Source organism: Geotrypetes seraphini, chromosome 8, assembly GCF_902459505.1.
Source record: "Geotrypetes seraphini chromosome 8, aGeoSer1.1, whole genome shotgun sequence".
Classification (NCBI taxonomy): domain Eukaryota; kingdom Metazoa; phylum Chordata; class Amphibia; order Gymnophiona; family Dermophiidae; genus Geotrypetes; species Geotrypetes seraphini.
Genome location: NC_047091.1, coordinates 152,112,089 through 152,139,616, shown reverse-complemented (window position 1 = coordinate 152,139,616; position 27,528 = coordinate 152,112,089). Strand labels below are relative to the sequence as shown.

Below are 27,528 nucleotides of genomic sequence, written 5' to 3'. Positions count from 1 at the left end.
TCTCATACATTCATTGTATGTATCTCGTAAACATCTCTTACTTCTTGTTTTAAACATCTCTTACTCTCATTGTATGTAACTTGTTGTAAACCGCTTTGAACTTATGGTATAGCGGTATATAAGAAATAAAATTATTATTATTATTATCATGGCCTTTTGGAAATCAATTTGGTCTCAAATTAATTGTTTACTAGAAAACCATGTAGCGTTATGATATGATACAATTATGTATGGTATTTCATTGAGAACAAAGAGTCAAATTTTATCAAACAACAATAAACTTTTATTGATTATGACAGGAGTCGCCATACAACATATCACCAGTAATTGGAAAAATTACAGTAGACTTAACTATACCTTCTGGTGGAATTCGTTGTGTCACATTTACAAAATGGAAAGAACAATTGCCATACAAAAAGGGAATTATAATAATTTTTAAAAGATTTGGGGGCCATTAACAAGTTATTGCAATGATTAGACACCATTTTCCTCTGAAAGTACATTTATACATAGGGGGAGGGGGGATGGTATAAAGTTCTATTAAAGATTTAATCAATAGATAAAAATATAATATTTATATGATATTTTTTGATTAAAATATTTGAAGGTAGGGTGGGTAGGGGGTATAAATTTATGTATTTATGATGTTATTATAAGAAAATTCAAGTGATGTATTCAAGTTTTAACTGATATATTATTGTGTACTTGATGTAAGATGGAAAAATGATTAAAGAATTTGATAATACAAAAAAAAAAAAAAAAAGGCTTTGGGGCCATTAGTTTAAGAGAATAATTGTGTTCAAATATCCTATTGTGTTACCTACCCCAGTTCCTAAAAGAGAAATTCAGCAAAATTATCCAAGATGTGGGATTAGAGAGAAACTATTTTGTAATTTTTTTTTATTTCTTGAATCATCACACTGATTAACTTAACAATACTAGTTTTTCCTCAGAAGATTTTTTCTTTTTTTTTAATTCTTTATTCATTTTTACATCTCACAACAAATGTATCAGCAAATATCATTTGAACTTATACAATAACATTTGATTAGCTTTCAAGTACAACTTAAATTATAGAATTTAAACCCTCACATCCCTACTAATTCATATATCATATAATATATTGTATAATATTTCTAATACTCTAAATATTTTTTTTTGTTTGTTTTAAGTTTTTTATTCATTTTTCATATAACAACAAGTGTACAATCTAAATTCATACAAATTCATTAAGTATACACTTGACATTCTTTCATACCTTACTGTAAATATAACATTTCATTATATACTCTTTTACTATAATTTTTAAACAGCATATAATACTTAATAAGTAATAAGTATGTCAACTATTACTCAATTATAACCCTCCCCTTACTTTGGTGGAATTCAGTATGCCATATATATAAAATGGAGCGTACATTTGCAACACAAAAAGGGTATATAAATAAGTTTAAGAAGATTTGGGGACCATTAACAGACTTTTGCAATGAATGATATAATTTTCCCATAATAAGATATTTGATAAGGGGGGTGGTGGGTGGGTTTATTTTATTCAACATAAAATATAAATAATTTAACATTATATTAATACTCTAAACATTTAATATTATATCAAATCAAAAAACCCTCCCTCCCCATCCCTCACTTTACAATTGTATCAATAAGAGAAAAATGATATTCTATTAATGGACCCCAAACTTCCTGAAATTTATTGAAATTTCCTTTTTGCGTAGCTAATGTTCTTTCCATCTTATATATATGACACAAAGAGTTCCACCAGAAACTGTAGTTAAGTCTACTCCAATTTTTCCAATTAAACGTAATTTGTTGAATGGCTACACCTGTCATAATAAGTAATAACATTATTTTTTGCAGAAATTTGACTTTTTTTCCTCATTGACATTCCAAATAAAATAGTATCATATGATAAAGCCACCGGATTTTCTAATAAAGAATTTATTTGTCCCCATATCGATTTTCAAAAAGCCAAAATGAATGGACAATCTTAAATAATAAAATGCTAGCCCGCGCATGCGCACTCGCGACGCGTGTTCCCTGATCCATTTTCTGTCAGGATGTGGCCGCACGAGTGCGCATGCGCGCTTATTACCTCACAACAGCCTCCCTGCTCTCCACCTAGCGCTGCTTTCAAAGGGCCCGGTCACCATGATTGACTCCATAAGCCGGGACTGCAGCCAGCCGCCGATCGCCTCCACAGCGCCTCTTTCCCTCCGTCGATGGCGCCGAAGCCCCGGGTCAAGGAGAGCCCCGTGCGCATCCGATCCGTGCTGCCCACCCTCCCACCGCGACACAAACCTCCGGCCTGCAGCAGCTCCACAGCCGCCGATTGCCTCCACAAGCCCGCGAGGGGAGGAGGGAGAGGGCTGGGGCTGTCCCACTGGCAGCATGGCCCCGATCCCCTTGCGCCCGCTCTCCGCTGCACTGCCAAGCTCTGGAGCAAAGAAGCTGCGGTCTGACCCGGCCCGCTGAGAGGGAGAGCGGTGCTGGCACCGAGGAGGGAGGGGGGACACACACGAGGGCTCTGCCGTCAGCTCAGCTTGGCCGCTCCGTCTCTGCCGGGGCTAACAGTAGCAGCCCCCGAAGCTCCTCACCAACCTGTCCCGCCCCCTCTAGAAGGGTTAGGGTTAGGGTTAAAGTGAAATTGTGGCCTGGGCAGCTGTAAAAGGCAGACATGTAACGAAGCACTCTTACGCTTCATTGGGGATCCGATCTGGGAAGGGAGGAAGAGAATTGGCTTGGGGGTAATAATGATGATGAGGTAAGGAAAGAGGGAGAGAAATAAGATGGAGAAAAAGGAAAAAGCAATGAAGTAGGGGAAAGGAAAGACAAGGATAAAGGGTCAGATAAGGAGAAATGAGGAAGGGATGAGAAATTAGATGGTGAGGCCGAAGGAAAAGGCAGAAATGGAACTAGGAGACAGCAATGGAAAAACTAGAAGGAGGGGGAAAAATTGAATAGGATAGTGGAAGGAAGACGGTCTGGTATGAATATTAAAAGAATGGAGACAGGCAACAGAAAATGCATTTTTAGAAGGAGAAAAGAATGTAATCGCAGAAAGCGTGGTTGGAGAAGAAAGAATGGAAACTATGAGTTGAACCCAGAAACAGAAATAAGAATGAAATAAAAAATAAAAAGATCAATTAAAGGGCTGCTGCTGGATAAGGTGAGCAGTGATGGGGTGGTGGAGGACACAGGGGAGGAAAAAGAAAGAGAGAAAGGGTGGTGGTGGACAGCCAAGGAAAAAAAAAATAAAGACAGAAATACAGAAAGCGGCTAAGGAGAGAGAAAAATAAATAAAACCACACACTCACACACACATATTCTAGCACCCGTTAATGTAATGGGCTATAAGACTAGTAAAATAATAAATGATCTAGAGTCCCTGCCTCAAGATGACAATGCCAACATCTATTAGACTTAGAGCTATCCAATTTTTGTAAACGAACAGGGGTCCAGAATTCTCTATGCAACAGAAAAAAACAAGTTTGTCTCATAGATGCCGACATTGTACATCTTATCCTCCAAGACCAAATCCGAGGCCATTGAGATGCAGTAATTTGATGCTTTATCTCAATGTTCCAAATATCCCTCAGACCAGTTTTCGTTTTTTTATTCATAAATCCAGATATCACTTTATACCACTGTGCGGCCTGGTGTCCCAGAAAGTCCACCTGAAAGCATAAGAACTCCAAACTATGTTGATTATTGAGATTTTTCCATTCAGGGAACCCCGCCTTAATAGCCTGCTTCAGTTGCAACCATCTATAGCTTTGTGATTTATCAAGATCAAATTTATGTTGTAACTGTGAAAAATCAAGCAATTTACCATTAGATATGACATGATCTAGAGTTCGTATACCTTTCATCACCCAATGCTTCCAGATGACCTTAAATCCGCCGATTTGAATCTTGGAGTTAAGCCATATAGTTTGATTTGTTGATTTATGCATTGGAATAGGTGTTAAATTGCTCAAAAATCTTTTTTTTTTTTTTTTTAAATTCTTTATTCATTTTTCATCTTACAACAAGTGCACAACATTATATCATTTAAAACTTTTACCCAACACATGGATTTCCTTCTATTTTCATCGTAAAAACATAAATTTAATCCTCTCCCACCCACCCTTCCCTCAAATATTCCAAACAAAAATATCATATAAATAATGTAATCTTATTATATTGATTAATCTTTAAATAAAATTTCATAGCATCCCCCCTCCCCCTAAGTATAAATATACTTTCAATAGAAAATCATGTCTACTCGTTACAATAATTTGCCAATGGCCCCCCAGATCTTATAAAATTATTATAATTCCCTTTCTGCAAAGCAATTATTCTTTCCATCTTATAAATGTGACACAACAAATTCCACCAGAATGTATAACTAAGATTATTATAATTTTTCTAATTATTGGTAATATGTTGCATGGCGACTCCTGTCATAATCAATAAAAGTTTGTAATTACTTGATGAAATTTGACTTTTTTCCTCACTGACATACCGAACAGAATAGTATCATATGATAACACTACATGGTTTTCTAATAAACAATTTATTTGAGACCAAATTGATTTCCAAAAGGTCATGATACAGGGACAATGAAAAATTAAATGATCTAGGGTCCCTGCTTCCAGATTACAGTGCCAGCATTTATTAGACTTAGAGCTATCTAACTTTTCGCTCAACAATCTTAAGGTTTTCCATGTATCAAATAATATTCTGTTTTCTTTATATATCCTAGGCATCTTGATACTAAGAACATGGTTTAATCTCAGGGGAAAAATAAGTCGCCATTCCAACCACAACCAATCTGGAATATTTTCAATGGGCTCTGAGAGGATCCAATACATACAGAAGATTTTTTTAATACTGGGAAATATATTATTATTAAGCATAAAGGACCTGCTATATTAATGGGATTTTTCTGGCTATGGGAAAATGCTGAGTACACAGGCCCCCAAATATTTGGTCACAGTCTGTAACCTTTAACATGTCTGTTCTCTTTCAGATCTCTTCCTTCAATGACCCTGATTTTCTTAAACAGCTCGAAATGGCCATAAAGTATGGCTTTCCTTTTCTATTTCAAGATGTAGATGAATATATTGACCCTGTGATTGACAATGTCTTAGAAAAGAACATAAAAGGTGCTCAGGGAAGAGAATTTATCATATTGGGAGACAAAGAAGTTGACTATGATCCAAATTTCAAGTTGTATCTAAACACCAAACTGGCTAATCCCAAATATTCACCCTCTGTGTTTGGAAAAGCCATGGTTATCAACTATACAGGTAAAGTTGGGACAAAAGAATGAATGCAATGGACATGTGATGAGTGAGCACAGAATACCACGTAAATACAGACATAGAAACCTAAGTGGAAATGAACTTCACTAGATATTTTAGTTTGCAGGTGGTAATGGCTCATGTGCTAATCTTATGCTTATAGAAACATAGAAACATGATGGCAGATAAAGGTTAAATGGCCCATCCAGTCTGCCCATCTGCAGTAATCATTATCTCTTCCTTTCTCTAAGAGATCCCAAGTGCCTATACCACAGCTTCTTGAATTCAGATACAGTCTCTGTCTCCACCACCTCTTCTGGGAGACTATTCCATGCATCTACCACCCTTTCTGAAAAAATATTTCTTCCTATGCCCTCTCATTGCAGAGTTTCCTTTCTTTTTTTTTTCCAATTCTTTATTCATTTTTTCATCTTACATCAAGTGTACAATATTACATCAATTAATTCATATACATCACTCGAAAATTCTTTCCTATTATTTCAATACATATTATAATCCCCCTCCACACCCTCCCTTTCCACAATTATTGTAAATCAAACATATCATACATGTAATGTGTTCAAAATAATAATTAAACCAATAATATAGCAATATATTCCCCCTTTCCCATTATTATAATTATACTTTAGTGTATAGAAGTGTCTACTCATTACAATATGTTATCAATGGCCCCCAAATTTTTTTGAAATTATTATAATTCCTTTGGCAATTGTTCTTTCCTTCTTATATATATGGCATAATGAATTCCACCAGAAGGTGTAATTAAGTCTGGTGTAATCCTTCCAATTTCTGAATGGCAACTGAAAGAGTCTCGACTCATGCGCATTTACATTATGTAGGTATTTAAACGTCTCTATCATATCTCCCCTCTCCCACCTTTCCTCCAAAGTATACAGATTGAGATCTTTAAGTCTGTCCCCATACGCCTTATGATGAAGGCCATACACCATTTTAGTAGCCTTCCTCTGGACCTACTCCATCCTTTTTATATCATTTTGAAGGTGCGGCCTCCAGAATTGTACACAATATTCTAAATGAGGATTTGCCAAAGTCTTATACAGGGGCATCAATACCACCTTTTTCTTATTGGCCATACCACTCTCTGTGCAACCTAGCATCCTTCTAGCTTTCGCCGTCACCTTTTCAACCTGTTTGGCCACCTTTTGTAAAAGGGGGGATAAAATAGAAATACATAGACAAAGGTTAAATTGAACCAACTCTGCATACAATGCAACACCACAGAAACAGTGACACATGTCTCCTAAAGCAATAAATAAATAGAAAATTTTTGTTCTACCTTTGGTTTCTGTTTTCCTCATCTTCTTGTTACTCTCTTCCTTCCATCCACTGTCTCTCTTCTCTCTGCATCTTCCATTTGCTCTGTTACTGTGCCTCTCCTTTTCTCCCTCCTTCCAAATTGGTCTGGCACCCATCTTCCCTTCGCTCTACCCATAGTCTGGCATCTCTCTCTTTTTCCCTGCCAGCGTTTTCTCCCAACTCTCTCTTCCCCATTTTCCTGCAGCATCTTCTCCCCACTCTCTGTTCCTCATTTCCCTTCAGCATCTTCTCCCCACTCTCTGTTCCCCATTTCCATTCAGCATCTTCTTCCCACTCTGTCTTCCCCATGTGCTTTCAGCGTCCTTCTCCCCCCTCTGTCTTCCCCATGTGCTTTCAGCGTCCTTCTCCCCCCTCTGTTTTACCCTGTTTTCCTCTCCACCCCACCTTTTCTCCCTTTCTCCCTCCCTGCCCCTTACCTTCGTGGCACTTTCTCTCCCCCTCGGCCCGGACAACAGGCCCGGTCCAACAAACCTCCCTGCCCTATGGCCGGCGATGTCTAAACTGCCTTCTTACAGCAGCCAGAGCATTGTAGTTGCATATGGCTACCATAAAGGTCGTCTTTGAGGCAACTTCCGGTTGCATCAGAGATGACCTTTACGGCAGAAACACGCAGCTTCAACGCTTTAGTTCAGGGGTGCCCACACTTTTTGGGCTTGCGAGCTACTTTTAAAATGACCAAGTCAAAATGATCTATCAACAATAAAATTAAAAAAAACAAACCACAAAGCACACTGTAAGCTGAGAAAATGTTAATTATCATTCCTATTCTGGGTTTTTTTCAAAGAGGTCAAGGCAGATGACTCTGCACTGTCACCTCAGTAACAACCATACAAAAATAGACAAATTCCCCCCTTCCCTTTTTACTAAAGCACAATAGCAGTTTTTAGCTCAGGGAGCTGCGCTGAATGCCCAGGGCTACTCTCGATGCTCATAGGCTCCCTGCGCTAAAAACCACTATTATGGTTTAGTAAAAGGGGGGCCAAAGTGCAAAATATAGACAGCAGATATAAATTCAGACACATTTTGATCACTAAATTTAAAATAAAATCATTTTTTCTACCTTGTTGTCTGGTGATTTCATGAGTCTCTAGTTGCACTTTCTTCTTCTGACTGTGCATCAAATCTTTCTTCCCTTCTTTCAGCCTATATGCTTCCTCTCCTCCAGACCTCATTCCCTCCCCCAACTTTTTTTTCCTCTCTCCCTGCCCTTTCTTTCTCCCTTTCTTTTTTTCTCTCTTCATGCCCCCTTTTCCCCTTTTTCCCTTCTTTCCTTCTGTCTCCCTGCCTGCCCCCTTTCTTTCTTTCTCCCTGCCCTCCCCCAAGCCATTGCCACTGCCATCGGGCAACAGCCCCCCAAGTCACCGCCATCGGGTAACATGCCCCAAAGCTGCTGCCGCCCCAAGCTCTCCTTCCCTGCATCGGGCCGACCAGCATTCCTCTCCCCGACGTCAATTCTGCCGTTGGAGAGGAAATTCTGCCCAGCTAGCTAGCGATTGGCTGGCCCGAACTTCCTCTCCGACGGCAGAATTGATGTCGGGGAGAGGCAGGCTGATCGGCCCGGTAGAATTTTCTGGACCTGGCCGGCTGTGCACCTCCCCTAAGGCTGCACCTGGGGCGGACTACCCCCCCCTTCCCCTCCTTTGTATGCCACTGGGGCAGCCTCTTTGAAAGGGAAATTTGCTTAGGAGTTACCCTTTTGAAATCTACTTATGGACCCAGATGTGTCAAGCACTCATAGTTCTGCAAACTAATTGGAAAGACTGAGAATTTATTACTAAGGGCCTCTTTTATCAAGCCATGGTAGCGAGTTCCACACGGCAAATGCACTGAATCCCATTTAGTCCTTATGGGCTTCGGTGCATTTACTGTGTCAGCCTATGCTATTCAGCTAGATAAAAGAGGCCCTAAACTGGATAAGAAGAATTTATAGGCAGATGAGTTTTATGCTGGTTTTAAAAAGGGAGGAATATAGACCAATTTAGAGAATTTGTTGTGTTAGCCTGTTCATCTGCCACAGAGAAATGCGGACGACATAGTAGGTTTGAAGCATGATTGATCTTTAGATATAGGTTTATATTAGAGAATAGTTTACTGAGTGATTTTATGGGAACGGTGGTTGATTGGGATTAAGTTTTGAATGAGTGATTGGGATTTCTTTATCTGTCTTGCAATTGGGTTGCTTGGCATTGGGATTTGGAGTGGGGTAGTATGGTGAGTGATGTTTGATTAGTGTATATTTATATTAATATAGATTTTTAAAAAAAGATTGTATTTCATGTTAAGTTTTAATAATGTAAGGTGAGAAATATGACATTTAAGAAAATAAATAGAACTTTATGAAACAATTAATTTTTTTTGGAACAATATCATTTCTAATTGTATATATTTTAATGCTCCATAAATAGTGACACTAAAGGGTTTGGAAGATCAGTTACTTAGTTTTATTGTGGGCTTTGAAAGAAAAGAACTTGAAGAGCAAAGAGAGAACCTGATCTTGGAAACCAGTGACAATAAAAAATTATTGAAGGACTTAGAAGATTCCCTTCTTCGTGAGCTAGCAACGTCTACAGGAAATATGCTGGATAATGTGGAGTTAGTCAGTACCCTGGAGGAGACAAAGACAAAAGCCACAGAGGTAACGAAATACTTGCTTTTGCATGGCTATGTCAAATTACCAGATCAGCTTCCTTGAACATTTCCAAAAAAGTTTTCTTTGCAATTGCATTATTGCCAAAGAGGCAGTGGCATAGTAAGGGAGGTGCAGAGAATGTGTACCGCTTCGGGCGCCAAGTCGGTGGGGGCACAGGCACCTCTCTGCCTTGCCCCACCATGCTCGCGCCATCCCTCTCCCCACCCTGTACCTCTGTATTATCTTTGCTAGCATGAGCAACTTCTGCTTGTTGCTTGAGCCAGCCTGATTCCCCTCTGAATCACTTCTGGGTCACGGGATCAGGAAATGACATCAGAGGGAAACCTAACACTGAGGCAAGGAGCATGCTGCCGAAGCCACTCATGCTGGTGAAGATTTAGAGGTACGGGGGGAGAGCACAAGTATGGAATGGGGTGTGGGAAGGAGCTTGGAGAGAAGAGCACTCTTACCTTTACTACACCACTGCAAAGAGGATTTTGTAGCCATGTGGATAAATCTGAAAGCTTTCCATTTCAGATTTCCGTATCTGTTTATGTCCCCCTGCCAGCAGATGGAGATAAAGGAAAAATATCAGATCTGATTTCAGTTCTCTTAAAGGCGACTGATGCTATCCTAGCAATTAACATACATTCTGTAAAAAACCCTCCCTCAATTCACCTAGAAGTGTGCCTATTGTTCAACAGCTTGTGTAAGGTCAACCACATTTGTGGGAGGGAGCATTTTTGAGAATGTATTTTGGGTAGGATTAGTAAACTTTGTTAATGTCCATTCTTGTTACTTTCCATTGAAAATCTATCTACACAAAAGCAGATGTGAAAAATCCACATACAGTTTTGGGGTGTTTTTTTGCAGTAATGTACCCAGGTAAAACATTTTTGGTTTGATTTCAGATTTTTTTTTTTTTTACTTTTCCCTGATTTTATGGGTTGTTCCACACAAATTTAAGTACACATTGGAAATTTTAAATGTGAAAATTGATTGCATATTTGTAGGTTAATGGATTAAATTTATTTTATGTGCAATAATTTTTTAAAGACATGCTAATGAATGCTTATCCCTATTACTGTGCACCCAAGGCATATGTGTACTACCTTTGAAACTTGATGCAAAGTCAAAAGGTAAAAACTACCAATGACCTTTTTCTCAGCATAAACAGTTTTAATACAAGTTATCACCATTCTTTGGAGATGAGCAGGAGAGATGCATTGCAGGCACAGTTATTGGTGCAAGATATGTTTTTGAGCTGCAGTCTTTCTCTTCTAGGCCTCCCTTTCTGGAGATTTCTAGGGAGCGTGTGGTGTTGCAGCCTGTTCCTTCTTTTCTGACAAAGGTGGTCTTGCCTTTTCATGTCAATCAGTCTGGGTAACCCTCCCGGTTTTGGGAAGTTGGGAGGGCTCTTCAAAGCAGAGGCAGTTGCGCAAGTTGGATGTCTGCTGGGTCCTTTGCTCTTATGTTCAGCGGGTCCTCATATTGGAGATGGCGCTTCCAAGGCTACTATTGCGTGCTGGATTAAGGAGACTATCGCTTCCGCATATCTCCTTCAGAAGTCTGTTCCGGAATTTCTCAAGGCTCATTCCACTCTGGGTCAGGCAGTTTCTTGGGCTGAGTCTTCTCTTGTGCCTCTAGTGGATATCTGTAAAGCTACAGTTTGGTCTTCTCTGCATTCCTTTGTTCGCCATTACCGTGTGAATGTTCAGGTGCATTGGAACGCGGTGTTCGGTGAGTGTGTTCTGTTGTCGACCCTTCGGGGGTCCCATCTGTGATGGGTACTGCTTTGGTACATCCCATCAGTGAAGGCTGTACTGGTCTTGAGAGGTGACAAAGAAGGAGAAATTTGGTTCTTATCTGCTAATTTTCTTTTTTTTAGATTCTCCAGACCAGTACAGCACACCACCCTGTTTGTTTATTGTTATGTTCTTACAGGTTTTTTCACGTGAAGATTTTGCTTTTTCTGTGGGTTCTAGTATTTTTCTAGGGCCGGGGAGATCAAAGAACAGCGGCTGTGGCTTGGTTGGCGAGCTGTGGGGACATTTTGCTGCAGGTGCCTGTTCTTTGCACTTTCCAACAGCATCTATATAATAAAACCGTAGGCGGCGCATGCGCAGTCTTATCAGCGTGCTTCCATGATCCGTATGTCCGTGGCCGCCAAGACTGCAGCATGCCCCGCGCTTACTACGGCCCCACGTGGCACTTCACTCCATTTTCGCCAGAGCGGTTTGCCCAGATAGGGGAAGCTGAACAGCTCACTCCCGCCTCTGCTCGACTTCCTGTTCACAACCCCCCCCCCCCCAAACAACCGCATAGGAAAAACTCACTCCCTGCTCTCCTGCCACGGCGTTTGCTTCCTCTACTCGGCACGGCGCTTTACCCAGCAGACATTTAATAAAAGGTTGCCTCCCCCTGCCGCTCTGAATACCTGACCGCCTAACTTTAAACCCGCGGCTGCAGCTGCTTTGAAGACCTGGCCTGGCCGCCTAACTTTAAAACCACGAGCTAAACAGGTATGTAGTTCTTCCTTTCACCTGAACTCGCCTGCTCCCAGTGGGCCAAGAGAGAGGGGGGAGTGGCTGCCGTGGTGATCTGGCCGACTCCCTGGTGACAGGAGCCGCGGCGGCACCTTTAAAGTGAAAAAATAACTGTGGCAAGGGAGCCGGCCAACTGGCAGTTCAAGTTGGAGCTTCAGTCTGGCCTGCTCCCTGCCGTATTGTATTTTTTAGTTGAAAGAAGCGGCGGTGGCTCCTCTCACGATCCCCGCCTGGGTCAGACTTCCGACGCAGGTGGGGATCATGAGAGGAGCCACCGCCGCGTCTTTCAAATAAAAAAATACAATATGGCAAGGCGGGCAGGGAGCAGGCCAGACCAAAGCTCCAACTTGAACTGCCAGTTGGCCGGCTCCCTTGCCACAGTTATTTTTTCACTTTAAAGGTGCCGCCGCGGCTCCTGTCACCAGGGAGTCGGCCAGATCACCACGGCAGCCACTCCCCCCTCTCTCTTGGCCCACTGGGAGCAGGCGAGTGAAGCCCGGTACTTCCGGGTAGCTAAGGGGCGGAGCGCGGCGCGTGCTCAGGGTCCGGGTGGAGAAGCCGGTGCTACAGCCGCTTGCACACATTAGCACTGGCTAACGCAACCCGGGTAAGGGAGGTCAAGTTTGGGAGGATCGCTCAGACTTGGGACTGGCGTTCACCTTCGGATGGAACAGTAACCTGCTCCAGGGGAGCCGGACGACACCCACATGTAACAGATCAGCACTACCCCCGATTTCCCCAACCCCCACCTCCCCCCAAGCAACAACAAAAACTACTCCCGATGCCTGCGGCTGTGACCCCCCCACCCCAAGTAAACTCCCCTGGAGCAAGATCGGATGCCCGGAAAAGGGGGGAGGGATAGATCACTCCCAACCGTTCGAGGAGAACTGAGGGCTGGAAGAGTAGGTATGAGAAGGGGGTTGGGTTTGGGGGCTATAAAGGAATATGTGAGAGAAGGGAGCTGGGGATGAAAAAAGGATGAGATGGGAGAAGGGGGGCTACAAAAGGGGGCATGTGAGAGAAAGGGGCTGAAGACAGGAGCTGGAAGAATAAGTGAAGGGGGAATGAAGAGGGAGTTCTATGGAGGTGAAGGACAGAGAAAGGGGACAGATTTTTAAGTTGGTGAAAAAAGGTGGAAATAGGGAGGGTAAAAGGGGAAATGGGAGCCTGAATAGAGGGGGTAAGACATAAGAAGAATAGCCATACTGGATAAGACTAATCTATTCTAGCACCCGTTAATGTAAGGTGATGATGGACAGGGGGGATGTAAAACAAAGGGGCTGCTGCTGGATAAGGTGAGCAGTGATGGAGTGGTGGAGGACACAGGGGAGGTAAAAGGAAGGGATAATGGATGGGGAGCAGGCAAGGGGTGGTTGTGGACAGCCAAGGAAACCTCCCCCCCAAAAAAAACACAGAAAGCGACTAAGGAGAGAGAAAAATAAATAAAGACAGACACACACACACATATATTCTAGCACCCGTTAATGTAACGGGCTATAAGACTAGTTCTTATATATTGGTTGTTACTCCTGTTCGGAGTGTTGTTACTGTTTATAGTTAGTTTTTCTTAGTTCTGCTTGGCTATTCAGCAGACTGTTAGATATTGGGAGGGAGAGCTATTAAGTACTACATCCAAAAGTTTGGTCTCATTCTCCACCTGCTGATTATAGTGAGGTATTATCATCAGTGAAGGCTGTACTGGTCTTGAGAGTCTAAGGCCCAGATTCACTAAAGATAGCGATTCAATTGCTGTAGGCTGTTTCCTGGCCGATTTTAAAACAGCGATTGATTCATTACCTTTTTTGCATGCAAATGATTTGCATGCAAACTCTTGACTCAATCGCTCAGTTTGCGATTGAATCGGGGCAGAGCCCGTACAGTAGTTTCAAGAGAAGCAGCCTCTATCACTCCTGTCAGGGCTTCTGCTGTTTTTTTTTTTTCCTTTTTTTTATAATCGGGCAGAAATTTTGCTCCCCTCAACAAAGTGCCCCTTCCCTCCCTCCCCGAACCAAAATGCCTACCGCCACCGCCTGCCGATAACCACTGCTGCCACTGCTGTTACACTTTAAACAGAATGAAAGGAGGGATGTCCGCTACCTCCTGCCATCGGGCCCACTCCCGACTCCCCGCAAAAAAAACAAATGGCAGGAGGGATGCCAACTCCCTCCTGCCACCAGATGCCCCCTCCATGTACCTGTTCCCTTCCTCCTCCCCGTACCTGTTGGGAGCAGGAGGGGTGCTCAGTCTCTCCTGCTCCTATACCTCCAGCGCAGTCAGTCTTCGGGAGCAGGAGGAACCACAAAGTCCTCCTGCTCCTCTGAGGGGCTGCAATGCAATGCCGGCCTTAGGCCCCACTCAGTGCATCATGTGATGCATGGGGAGGGGCCTAAGGCCTTGATTGGCTCATGTGCCTCAGGCTCCTCTCTTGGGAGGTGCTTGAGGTGCCTGAGCCAATCATGGATTTCCTTAGGGCAAAATATCTGTGCCATGGAAAAAAAATGACTAAAAAAGACAAGAAGACCTGTCAAAAAAACTGGCAGACCTGTCGGTAACACAGTTACCAACAGGTTTACAGCAGTTCGATTCAAAATAGCCAAGCAATTGTTAACGAATCAATCGCTTGGGTATTTTGCATGGAGTTTTAATAATTTGCATGGGTTGGATTGGATCAGATAGAAAATTGATTGGGCAGCAGTTTAGTGAATCGGGTCGGGGTCAGGGAACGATCGCAAAACCAGTAAAACTGATTTTACAATCATTGTTACAGGATCAGAAGGTTTAGTGAATCTAGCCCTAAAAGAAAATAAATTAGCAGGTAAGAACCTAATTTCTCCATGCTGGGGGTGGGAATGGAGGGAGCAAGAGTCAGAATCTACTGTATGGGCTGGGGTGGTGGGAAGGGAGGGAGAGACAGAAACTGGGCTCAGACCCAGAAGGTGTAGAAGATAATGAGCAGGCTCTCTCTATACTCCTTCCTTGGGCTCAAAACTGAGAGAATCCCATTTATTACCACAGGTGTCAGAGAAACTGAAGCTGGCAGAGAAGACTGCAAAAGATATTGACAAGCTGCGAGATGGCTACAGACCTGCTGCCCGGAGAGGTGGCATCCTATTCTTTGTCCTATCAGAGATGGCACTTGTAAACACCATGTACCAGTATTCACTGTCATCTTACTTATCTGTCTTTGATTTATCACTTCGCAAGTCTATGCCTGATACTGTCCTGGCCAAGAGACTGAAGAATATCATGGATACCCTTACTTTCAATGTATATAACTATGGATGCACAGGTTAGTATGAGGAAACAGTAAACTCTTTTTTAAATGTTATGATTATGCCATGGACACCACAGACAGACAAGTTTCAATGCCGATCTACTATTTTGTTATACAGGGTAGGCCAAGGAAAAGTAGCCCGCCTCTGGTAATAGCATGACAAGATGAACGAGCAAGTGGATTGTTTTTATTCACTTACCTACAAGCTACAACAGATGGGGTAAAGTGGTCCCCGTTCATGTCTATGCATCTTTGGGCATGTTGGATAATGTTGGCTGATATTGCATGCACCTCTTCAATAGTGATGCTGTGGTATTAGAGGTGGGCTACTTTTCCGTGGCCTACCCTGTACTAAATAGAAGAAACTATGGATTGGCTGAATTGTGCAGTGCAGAGGGACCTGAATTCAATTCACAGAACAAGTTTTTTGCTCCCTTGGTTGGACTGGACTGGGGATGTTACAGAAGCAGAGTTCATTCAAAGGCCTTGGAAATGATGACCCTTAGTGGCCAAATTGTAGGTAAATGGATGAAGACTCCACTACAAAAGGGTCTGTCTACTAAACGTTGGCTTTTACAAAGCTGCAATACCATGGGCCGATGAGGTAAATGCTCCAACGCTCATAGAATTCCTATGAGTGTTGGAGCATTTACCTTGCTGGCCAGTGGTAGAAACCTCTACCGCAGCTTAGTAAAAGGAACCCAAATCAAATGGGCTTAGTGCGTGTTAGTGTAGGATTTTCCTATATGCTAAGCCCATTTCTTATGTATCTAGGAATCAAACAATTTCCAATATTTATTTTTCAGGTTGTGCACTGAGAGAAATTGATGGGGGAAGCACTTACTGCCTCCTGTTTAGGAGGTTCTAAGGGCTCCCGTATTATGGACACACTTAACCAGAACATGTTAGCCATCATGTTTCTATGTTAAGCTGTGGCGTAGGAAAGATTGGAGGCACCTGGGGAGGTGGGACCCCTGCCCTTTTCTTTGCTCCCCTGCCATGTGCAAGCACCCCTTTCCTTCTCCCAGACCTCTTTAATTTCCCTAGTGTGAGCAGCATCGCTAATTTGCTGCCCTCACCAGCCTCAGCTCTCCCTGTGATGTCACTTCCTGGTCCCTTGCCAGGACATGAAATTAGAGGGAGAGCTGAGGCTGTCACAAGCAGCAGGTTGGAGATGCTGCTTGTGCCTGTGAAGAGCTAGAGATATGGGAGGTGGGAAAGGAAGGCATACGTTTGCAGTGGGTAAAAACGGCGTGGCTGAGAAGAGAAAGAGGTGCCAATGTCCCGATCAAGATGGTGCCTGGGGCAGCCCACCTTTCCTGCCCCCCCCTTACTACACCACTGACGGCAGCCATTCGTAGTGCAGCAGGGACCAGGCAGACATGCAAAAAGTGCATGCCTGCCTTGTGCACTGCTCTTCCGCTGCCGGAAGAAAGCAGGGGAACTGATTAGGATGCAGCCGTCCAGTGAGGCAGGAGTGCAGAAAGCGCGCTAGACCGCCGGGATGAAAAAAAAGGTACGTGTGTGTGTGTGTGTGTATGTGTTTATATTTGCTCCTTAAGATGCACCTTTATTTCCACCTACTTTTTTGGGGGAAAAAAGTGCATCTTATAGAACGAAAAATACGGTAACTGCTTTTACCACATTCTCTGGCAACAAATTCCAGAGTTTAAGTACATGCTGAGTGAAGAAATATTTGTTTTAAATTTACTACTTATTAGCTTCATTGCATGCCCCCTAGTCCTTATACTTTTGGAAAGAATAAACAAGCAATTCATATCTACCTGTTCCACTCCAGGCAGTATTTTATGGACCTGTAACATATCTCTTCTCAGCCATCATTTCTCCAAGTTGAAGAGCCCTAGCCCAACCCCTAGTTACTAATGGAATTAACAGTAAAATAACATGTCTTAACGGTAACCCACATTGATAATTCCAAAAAGAAATGTCTCTAGAAATTGAAATCACTGCTATATGTAATAAAAGTGAGCCGAGTATAGGACAATCAAGCCATTGTGATGTCACTGATGAGGTTGGCTCTTAGGCATGGGTGGAATGAGGCATTATGACATCACAATATCAGCTTTGGTTACACACCTTCTTGTCGCCTATAACTAGGCATTCCTAAAATTACTCCCATTTTGTTTTCTCCACAGGATTATTTGAGAAACATAAATTGCTATATTCATTTAATATGACTATTAAAATAGAGCAAGCAAACAGAAGAGTACCGCAAGAAGAACTAGAGTTCTTTCTAAAAGGTAATAGACCATGATAAATGTTATACTATATTACAAACAGCATGTATAAGTTAATGTACACAATATTAAGAATTATCCCAGGACAGGCAGGCAGCATATTCTCACACTTGGGTGATGTCATCCACGGAGCCCCGGTACAGACACTTTAAAAATGCATCGCCACTTTAAGAAATCAGAAAGCTCGCGATAGCCCATACCGCACATGCGCAAGTGTCTTCCCGCCCGATGTAGTCGCGCAGCTCCTCAGTTTTCCGTGGAGCTAAGAAGTCATGTTAACAGTCATTGATTTTTTCCTTGCCTTCCCGCTCTCGTGTCTGTTATTTCTTTTTCTTTTTTTCTTTTTTTTATTTTTTATAAATAATTTTTATTCATTTTCAAATTTTACATGAAGTGTACAAAATATTGAAATACAATTAATAAATACACAATAACACTTTTATATCTAATACATAATATTCTGAACATATTTTTATCCCCTCTCCCTCCCCCCACCCTTCTAGTACTTTTTAATCATTCATTACATATTGTATATCATATTATAGCATATGATGTAAAAATTATTTTCACTACCCACCCCTCCATGTGTGTCACAAAGAAGATATTGAAAAGAAGAAGAGAAATCCTACTATTTATTCATTATAATATTTTGTCAATGGCCCCCATATTTTTATAAATTTAGTATATGTCCCTCTTTGTATTGCTATTGCTCTTTCCATTTTGAATATATGACATATTGTATTCCACCAAAATGTATAATTTAGGTTACTATAATTCTTCCAATTATTGGTTATATGCTGAATGGCAACCCCTGTCATGACTAATAATAGTTTGTTATTTTCTGGTGAAATTTGACTTTTTTTTCTCATCATCATTCCAAATAACACTGTATCATATGACATTGCTACATGATTTTCCATCAATTTATTAATTTGTGGCCAAATTGCATTCCAAAAACTTTTAATGTAGGGACAATGATACAGTAAATGATCCAACATCCCAGGTTCCAGATTACAGTGCCAGCATTTATTGGACTTAGAACTATCTAATTTTTGCAAACGTGTAGGGGTCCAAAAAGCTCTATGTAATAAAAAGAACCAAGTTTGTCTCATAGATGCTGACACTGTACATCTCATTCTCCAAGACCAAATTAGTGGCCATTGAGATGCAGTAATTTGATGCTTAATCTCAATGCTCCAAATGTCTCTTAGACCATTTTTTGGTTTTTTATTCAAATATCCAGATATTAATTTATACCACAATGCGGCTTGATGCCCTAGGAAGTCTGCTTGAAAACATAAGAACTTTAAACTATAATGGCAGGTTATCTCTCTCGGGATCGCCGTGTCGAAAGGGCGACCTCCCTTCCGCTCACCCTTGTCCCCAAACCCCCCCCCCCCCACTTCTTCGTTGATTGGCTCTTCCTTCTCCTCCCTTCCCCCTCCCCCCTCCCATCCTATCGCTCCGGCTTCGGCCGATTTGGCCGCGCTCCTCCCTAGGCGGGATCGGAGCTTGTTCTTTCTTTAAAAGTTGATTACAATTTTATTATTTTTATCATCTATTTATATATCAACATTTTTTTTTTTTTCCTTTCTGAAAATTTTTTTTAATTATTATTATTTTTTTATTTTATTTTTTTTTATATATTTTCCTCTTTTCCATTAAAATCCATTCCTTTTGAAACAATAATTACAAAATCAAATTTTACAATTAATCTTTTAGTCTTCTTTCTTTTACTTGCATCTGAATGTCATAGATCATTTTTGTCTATGATTAGTCCATTCTATATTCTTCTTTTTGTTTTCTTTTCATTCATTACTTTTCGTTTGTTAATTTATTAAATTAACTGATCTTTCATATTGTTTTCTTATCTATATCCTTCTTCTCTTTAGTCTCTTGACTGTCATTTGTCATTTTATTTAATATCCTTTTTCCATTTTGCTTTCTTCTTTTACCCATTTGTATTATATCTGGTGCATTCTTTTCTTTTTTTTAATTAATTATTCAAATTCTTTATTTCTTTCTGATCACTCTTTACTCCAGCCATTCAACCTTTACTCGTCTAAAGTTTAGTCTCTTGAGTTACCAGTCCATCTTTCTTGTCTATTACTTTTTTATATTTTTTATTGTCTTTTTCCTTAGTTCATTATATTCCTGTTCTTTATTTCATATTCTTCTTTCTTCAGTATTCCAAAGTTTCATAGTTTTACATTGAATTTTTTATACGATATACATCAAAATCAGACTTGATATTTTCTGTTCATTTCAACATCCATTATGTTAAAATGACATAGGTTCTGATTTTGAAAGAAAGGTCTTTAGCTTTTCCGGATCTTCAAAATATAAAGATTTATCCCCAGAAGATACCCTCATTTTTGCTGGATAATACAATCCATATTTATATCCTTTTTCCTTTAATTGAGGTCTCAAGTCTAGGAATCTCTTCCTTTTGTTTGCTGTGTTTTTAGCAAAATCAGGCAAAAAACATATTTTAGATCCTTTGTAATTTAAATTTTTGTCTTTCTTGGCAGCATTTAAAATTTCTATTGCTTGTTGGTATCTTAGCATTTTAAATATTAATGGTCTTGGTCTGCCTTGATTTTCCATATTTTTTAATGGGATCCTGTGTGCCCTTTCTATTTCTAATGGTTGTTTAAAATCCAATTGCAGTATTTTAGGAATTAGATTTTCTAAAAATTGTATGGCATTTTTGCCTTCCAAATTTTCCTGCATTCCAAAAAGTTTTATATTCTTTCTTCTTCCTCGGTTTTCATAATCTTCCAGTTGATTTTTCAATTGAATCAGTTCCAAACTGTCATTTTTACATCTGTTTCCTTCACATTCTAAAACTTCCATTTTAGTTTCTAAGTCAGTTGTTCTTTTATTATTTATTTCCATCTGTCTGTGGATATTTAGTATTTCTTCCTTCATTTCAGCCATATTACTCACAGCCTCTTTAAGCATTTGTTTAATCTGTCTCAGTTCTTCCATAACTTCAGTTTTGCTCAGCACATCCGACTCTTCAGTAGGAAGCGGGACCTTACTTGGTGTAATTTGATCCTGCTTCTGCCTTTTCGCCGACATACCGGTTTCGTTTTTATTTTGTCGGGTGCTTGCCATGCTCCTGCACTTCTTTTGATTTTTTTTTTCGCCGATTTTATTTCTCCACAGTTATCTTTAGGATCATGTATACTCTTGCCAGCCACTCTGTCTAGTATCTTGCCTTCGATGTCGTACTGCACAGCACAAAGAAAAAAGCCGGCAAAGGAGTAACTGATCTTTTTGGCTCCTTACCTTCAGGGCTTTGCTTCAGTACCGGCGGAGGAGGGTTGTATCAAACTGCCATAGTTTCAGCATCGACAGGCACTAGCTTTTTACCAAAATCGGCTTGAAGGGGGAAACTTTTTTTTCCGCCGTTGGCTAGTTCAATGTTCAATAGCCTGCCTTCACTGCCGCGCCGCACCAGCACAGAGAAAAGCCGGCGAAGAAGTAACAGTTGGCTCCCTCTCCTCAGTCCTTTCTTCAGTACCGGCGGAGGAGGTTAGTATTAAATTGCTTCTGCTGGTAGGTATATAAGTTTCTGCACCGTCGGCATTAGTTTTTTCACCGAAATCGGCTCGAAGGGGAAAACTTTTTTAAATCACCGTTGCCTAGTTGAGAGGAGCGCCGCGATCACACGTCCATTTTGTGTGTGCGGTAAGCCACGCCTCCTGTTATTTCTTTTTCATTATCTTATTTTTTTTTTTAATAATTCTTTATTCATTTTCAAATTTTACATGAAGTGTACAAAATATTGAATTACAACTAATGAATACACAATATCACTTTTATATCTAATACATAATATTCTAAACATATTTTTATCCCCTCTCCCTCCCCCCACCCTTCAAGTACTTTCCAATCACCCCATACATATTGTATACCATATTATAACATGTTGTGTAAAACTTATTTTCACAACCCCCCTCCATGTGTGCCACAAAGAAGATATTGAAAAGAAGAAGAGCAATCCTACTATTCATTCACTACAATATTTTGTCAATGGCCCCCATATTTTTATAAATTTAGGATATGTCCCTCTTTGTATTGCTATTACTCTTTCCATTTTGAATATATGACAAATTGTATTCCACCAAAATGTATAATTAAGGTTACTATGATTCTTCCAGTTATTGGTTATATGCTGAATGGCAACCCCTGTCATGACTAGTAAAAGCTTGTTATTTTCTGGTGAAATTTGACTTTTTTTCTCATCATCATTCCAAATAACACTGTATCATATGATATTGCTACATGATTTTCCAACAATTTATTAATTTGTGGCCAAATTGCATTCCAAAAACTTTTAATGTAGGGACAATGATACAGTAAATGATCCAACGTCCCAGGTTCCAGATTACAGTGCCAGCATTTATTGGACTTAGAACTATCTAATTTTTGCAAACGTGTAGGGGTCCAAAAAGCTCTATGTAATAAAAAGAACCAAGTTTGTCTCATAGATGCTGACACTGTACATCTCATTCTCCAAGACCAAATTAGTGGCCATTGAGATGCAGTAATTTGATGCTTAATCTCAATGCTCCAAATGTCTCTTAGACCATTTTTTGGTTTTTTATTCAAATATCCAGATATTAATTTATACCACAATGTGGCTTGATGCCCTAGGAAGTCTGCTTGAAAACATAAGAACTCTAAACTATATTGATTATTCAATGTTTTCCATTCAGGGAACCCAACCTGAATGGCCTGCTTCAATTGCAACCATTTAAAACTTTGTGTTTTACTAAGACCAAATCTATGTTGCAATTGTGAAAATTCCAGCAGTTTACCTTCTGAAATAACATCATTTAGAGATCGAATGCCTGCAATAATCCAGTTCTTCCAAAGGATTTGAGCTCCACCAATTTTGATCTTGGAGTTTATCCATAGAGACTGATTAGTTGACTTGTTTATTGGGATAGGTGTTAATTTACTAATAAACCTCAACGTTTTCCAAGTATCCATTAATATCTTATTTTCTCTGTATCTTCTAGGCATGTTAATACTTGGAAGATGAACTAAATTTAGGGGAAACATAAGGCGCCATTCCAAATACAACCAATCTGGTGCATTATCTATAAGTTCTGGGAGGATCCAATACATACCCTGACGTAGAATATAGGCTTGATGGTACCTATAAAAATTTGGAAAATTTACCCCTCCCTCCTTAATTGATTTTTGCAAAGTTACTAAAGCTATTCTAGGTATTTTACCAAGCCAAAGAAATTTCGTTAAAATGCTATTAAGCTTTTTATAAAAGGACCCCTGAAAATAAATAGGTATCATACTCATTTGGTAACAAACTACAGGCAACATCATCATTTTAATAGTTTGAACTCTCCCCCACCAAGAAATATGTAAAGGGTTCCATTGCTCACACAACTCCGTAACTTTTTTTAATACAAATTTTTCATTCTCTTTTACGGTATCTTCAATTGTATTTTTAACTTGAATGCCAAGATATTTAAATCCTTCTTCCTTCCATATGAACGGAAAATCGTCAAATAGTCCTTTTACACAATGAACATTTAAAGGTATAATTTCCAACTTACTCCAGTTAATTTTATAACCTGAAAATTTACCAAACATATCAATTAATTCTAATAGACATGATAAGGTAGACTCTGGATTTCTCGAATAAAGCAAAATATCATCCGCATATGCCGAAACTTTATATTCCATATCAGAGTATGGAATACCCTGTATCCCCCCTGCTTGCTGTATTGCCAATAACAAGGGTTCTAATATAACATCAAATAACAAAGGAGATAAAGGACAACCTTGTCTAACTCCCCTTTGCAATTTAAAACCTTCAGATATCACATTATTAATACTTAATCTTGCAATCGGGAAGCTATACAATGTTTTTACCATTTGTATAAATCCAGAACCTATACCAAACCATTCTAAAGCTTGATACATAAAATACTATATCAAACGCTTTTTCTGCATCCAATGAAACTGTAAAAGCCGGTTCATCCATTTTTTTTGATAAATTTAACATATGAAACAATAATCTAGAGTTATTAGAGGTATGTCTTTTAGCAACGAAACCCGTCTGATGCGTGTCTATAATATGTGGGAGAGCTTTGGCTAATCTCAAAGCCAAAATTTTCGCCAAAAGTTTGTTATCAACATTTATTAAAGATATAGGCCTGTAGTTCGAAACCAAAGTAGGATCTTTATTTGGCTTAGGCAAAACTATTACTACTGATTCAGCCATAGTACCTTTAATATCACCTTTTATAAGTTGTGTTTGATATAAATTTAGTAAATATGTGGAAAGGACATTTTGAAATGTTTTATAAAATTCTACTGTATAACCATCACCACCTGGAGCGGATCCAACTCTAAGAGATCTCAATGCTGTTTCTAATTCTTTTAATGATATAGGTTCATCTAAATTCCGTTTTATATGATCAGGAACCTTAGGTCCATTAATTAAATCTAAAAAATTTTTACCATCTTTTTGCCTCTCCAAATAAGGCTCGGAAGAATACAGGTCCTTATAAAATTTTAGAAATTGTTTTAAAATTATATCTGTTTGATTTGTTATTATACCATTATCATCTGCGGAGTCCCGCAGGGGTCACCACTGTCGCCCATTCTATTCAATCTCTTCATCTCCTCCCTCGGCACCACTTTAGACGACCTAGGTGTAACATCATTCAGCTACGCAGATGACATAACTATTCTCCTCCCCTTTGAAACCAAAGACCACACCTCAACAGGACACCTGGAAATAATTCTGGACGAAGTAGAAAAATGGATGACAAACCACAAACTGAAACTAAACTCGGACAAAACCAAATTCCTAATGCTTGAAACGGACAAAAACCCATCCATAACAGACCTAGAAATTAAAGCAACCAAATACCCAATCCAGACCTCACTCAGAATCTTGGGAGTGCTGATAGACAGATGCTGCACTATGCAGACCCAAATCAACAAAACTACCCAAAAAGCATTCTTCACAATGCGCAACTTAAGAAAAATAAGGAAATTCTTTGACAAAGAACACTACAGGATAATTGTACAATCCCTGGTACTAGGTCTCGTGGACTATTGCAATATCCTTTATCTACCATGCCCCACAAACATGATCAAAAAACTTCAAACTGTTCAGAACACAGCCCTTAGACTAATTTACTCACTCGGAAAATTTGACCACATCACCAATGCCTACCTAGACTCACACTGGCTACCGATTCGAGCCAGAATTCAATTCAAACTATACTGTCTACTCTTCAAAGTAATTAACGGTACTGCACCCACCTACCTAGATGACCGCTTAAACCGTAACCTTCCAACCAGAACAAGAAGAACACTGACATCATTCACATACCCACCACTCAAGGGTACACACCGCAAAAAGCTTTACGATAGCCTCCTGGCAACACATGCTGCAAAACTCGAACCCTCCATCACCAGATTGTTAACCACAACATCAGACCTCAAGACATTCCGTAAAGAAATCAAAACACTGCTGTTCAAAAAGCATATACAATCTACCTAACCTCCCTCACCCCATCCCCCAAGAAACCAAAACACTGCCGTCCAAAACATCTTCCGATGTTACTAAGTCTTTACTATCATTCTGTCATTAAGTCTCTATCCTCAAACTGTATTCTCTATTGTCATGTACCATCCTGGAAATGTCCAGTTCTCTTCTTATGTAATCCGCTTTGAACCGCAAGGTACAAGCGGAATAAAAATCACTAATGTAATGTAATGTAATGTAATGTAATGTAATCTTTTATCCCATTAATATTAGTTTTTCTTTTTTTTTGCTTTAAGATAATTCGCTAATAATCTTCCCGCCTTATTAGAATTTCCATAATACATTGTTTGCTTGGAAAACAAATCTCTTCTTATCATTTTTGAAGTTAATTCATTATATTTACCTTTTGCTTTCAAAAGAGCTTGCAAAACCTCATGTTCCCATTTACTTACCAATTTAGTTTCTAATATTTTAATTTCTTTTTCTAACTCTATATACTGTATTTTAATCTGTTTCCTAATAAAAGCTGAATATGATATAATATTACCTCTCATAGTTGCTTTAAATGCATCCCATACATTTTCAATAGATGTATCCTCCACTAAATTCATTTGGAAGAAATCATTAATTTGTGTTTTTAAATTTTCCAAAAATTTGTCATCCACAAGCAATCTCCAAAGAGGTCTTCTATTCTCTAATTGATCTAATTGTAATTCTATCCATACTCCTGCATGATCCGAAATAATAATAGGATCTATGGAAGCTTTAATCACTTGTTGCACCTTATGTGATGAAATAAAAATATAATCTATTCTTGAAAATGATTTATGAACCTATGAACAAAATGAAAATTCCTGATCATTAAAATGAAGAATACGCCATATATCCTTCAAATCACATGATTGAGCCAAATTATCTAAACCTAAAGATTTTATGCTTTTACCTGGTTTTTTATCCAATAATGGATCCATTACAGCATTAAAATCTCCAGCCACCACTAAATTAGAAGCAGCCAGTGGTAACAACATACTCTGCAACTTTTTAAAAAATTCTGATTGATTCGAATTAGGGGCATATATATTAAACAATGTCAGGGTATTATTTCCCATACTTATATCAATATGTATCCATCTTCCATGTAGATCTGAATTTACTACCTTAAAATTGGCCATACACTTTTTATTTATAAGAACTGCTAACCCTGCTTTTTTACCTGCTGCTGGAGCAAAAAAACATTCCTTCACCCACCCACCCTTTAGTTTCTGTGATTCCTTTATATTCAGATGAGTCTCCTGCAAACAATAAACATTCGCTTTTTGCTTTTTTAAAAATGCTAATATCTTTTTTCTTTTGATTATATGATTCAGGCCATTGACATTAATAGAAAATATCTTAAAAGACATTATATATTTTAAACTTCTCATCATAATCTTCTTCCTTCCTTCCTTCATATTTAAGATCTAAAAAATTTCTCTCAATGACACACATTTTTACCCCTGAAGTATCCAACCCCTTATTGATCTTTTCCTTAATCATTCTAGTAATACCTTTAAAACCCATCTTTTTCCCCTCCTTCCCCCCCCCAATATAATGACTGCTTAAGGACACACATTGGAACAGCAACCCCAACATCCCCCTCCCCCCAGGCAACCAATATTAATTAATATCCCCTTTATCATTTCTTAAGATAAACTCATTAATCTTCCACAATGTATCTTAGTATATCTCTCTTCTAAACATAAAATCTTTTTTTTTTTACCATTTTAAAATAATTATTTTCTCTATCGGTTATTTAACCTTTGATAACTTTAACCATATTTAATTCCTAACATTCCATTAATGTATCTTTATCTACTCACCAATCTTTAAATTTATTTCCCCAATATTTTAGTTTATACCACAAAATTCTATCATAAACATATATTTAATAAAGTAGTATTATTTTTCCTATATCTCATACACTCTAATCTAGCAACCCTTATCATCCTTTTAATATCTAAAAACAAATATCCATATCTTCATATACTTCTTTAAAAGTTGTTTACAATTTTATAATTTTTATCATCTATTTATATATCAACATTTTTATTTTTTATTTTTTTTTTCATTCTGAAAAATGAAATTTTTAATTATATAATTATTATTAAATTTTTTTTATACATTTTCCTCTTTTCCAATTAAAATCCAATCCTTTTGAAACTATAATATTACAAAATCAAACTTTACAATTAATCTTTTAGTCATCTCCTTCAATTACCAATAATTTCATATTATATATCTTTCTTGTATATTTTCCATTTTCATTTCCTTTCTTTTACTTGCAACTAAATGTCATAGATCATTTTTGTCTATGATTAGTCCATTCTACATTCTTCTTTTTGTTTTCCTTTCATTCATTACTTTTCGTTTGTTGATTTATTAAATTAACTGATCTTTCATATTGTTTTCTTATCTATATCCTTCTTCCCGTCTCTTGACTGTCATTTGTCATTTTATTTAATATCCTTTTTTTTATCCATTCTGCTTTCTTCATTTACCCATTTGTATTATTATCTGGTCCATTCTTCACTTTTCTCCTTTTGTTAATTATTCAAGTTCTTTATTTCTTTCTGTTCACTC

The 27,528-nt window shown here is 39.0% G+C and overlaps 1 protein-coding gene across 2 annotated transcripts in view; it reads left to right on the top strand.

Annotated features, from left to right (window-relative positions):
- Positions 1-27,528, top strand: part of DNAH10 (dynein axonemal heavy chain 10) — a 543,078-nt gene that overhangs the window by 422,641 nt on the left and 92,909 nt on the right. For both annotated transcript variants that reach the window (XM_033954155.1, XM_033954154.1), the window contains 4 exons: positions 5,030-5,309; positions 9,068-9,297; positions 14,853-15,126; positions 17,268-17,372. In XM_033954155.1, coding sequence (XP_033810046.1) covers positions 5,030-5,309; positions 9,068-9,297; positions 14,853-15,126; positions 17,268-17,372 — 889 coding nt within the window. The remainder of the gene's footprint in view (positions 1-5,029; positions 5,310-9,067; positions 9,298-14,852; positions 15,127-17,267; positions 17,373-27,528) is intronic.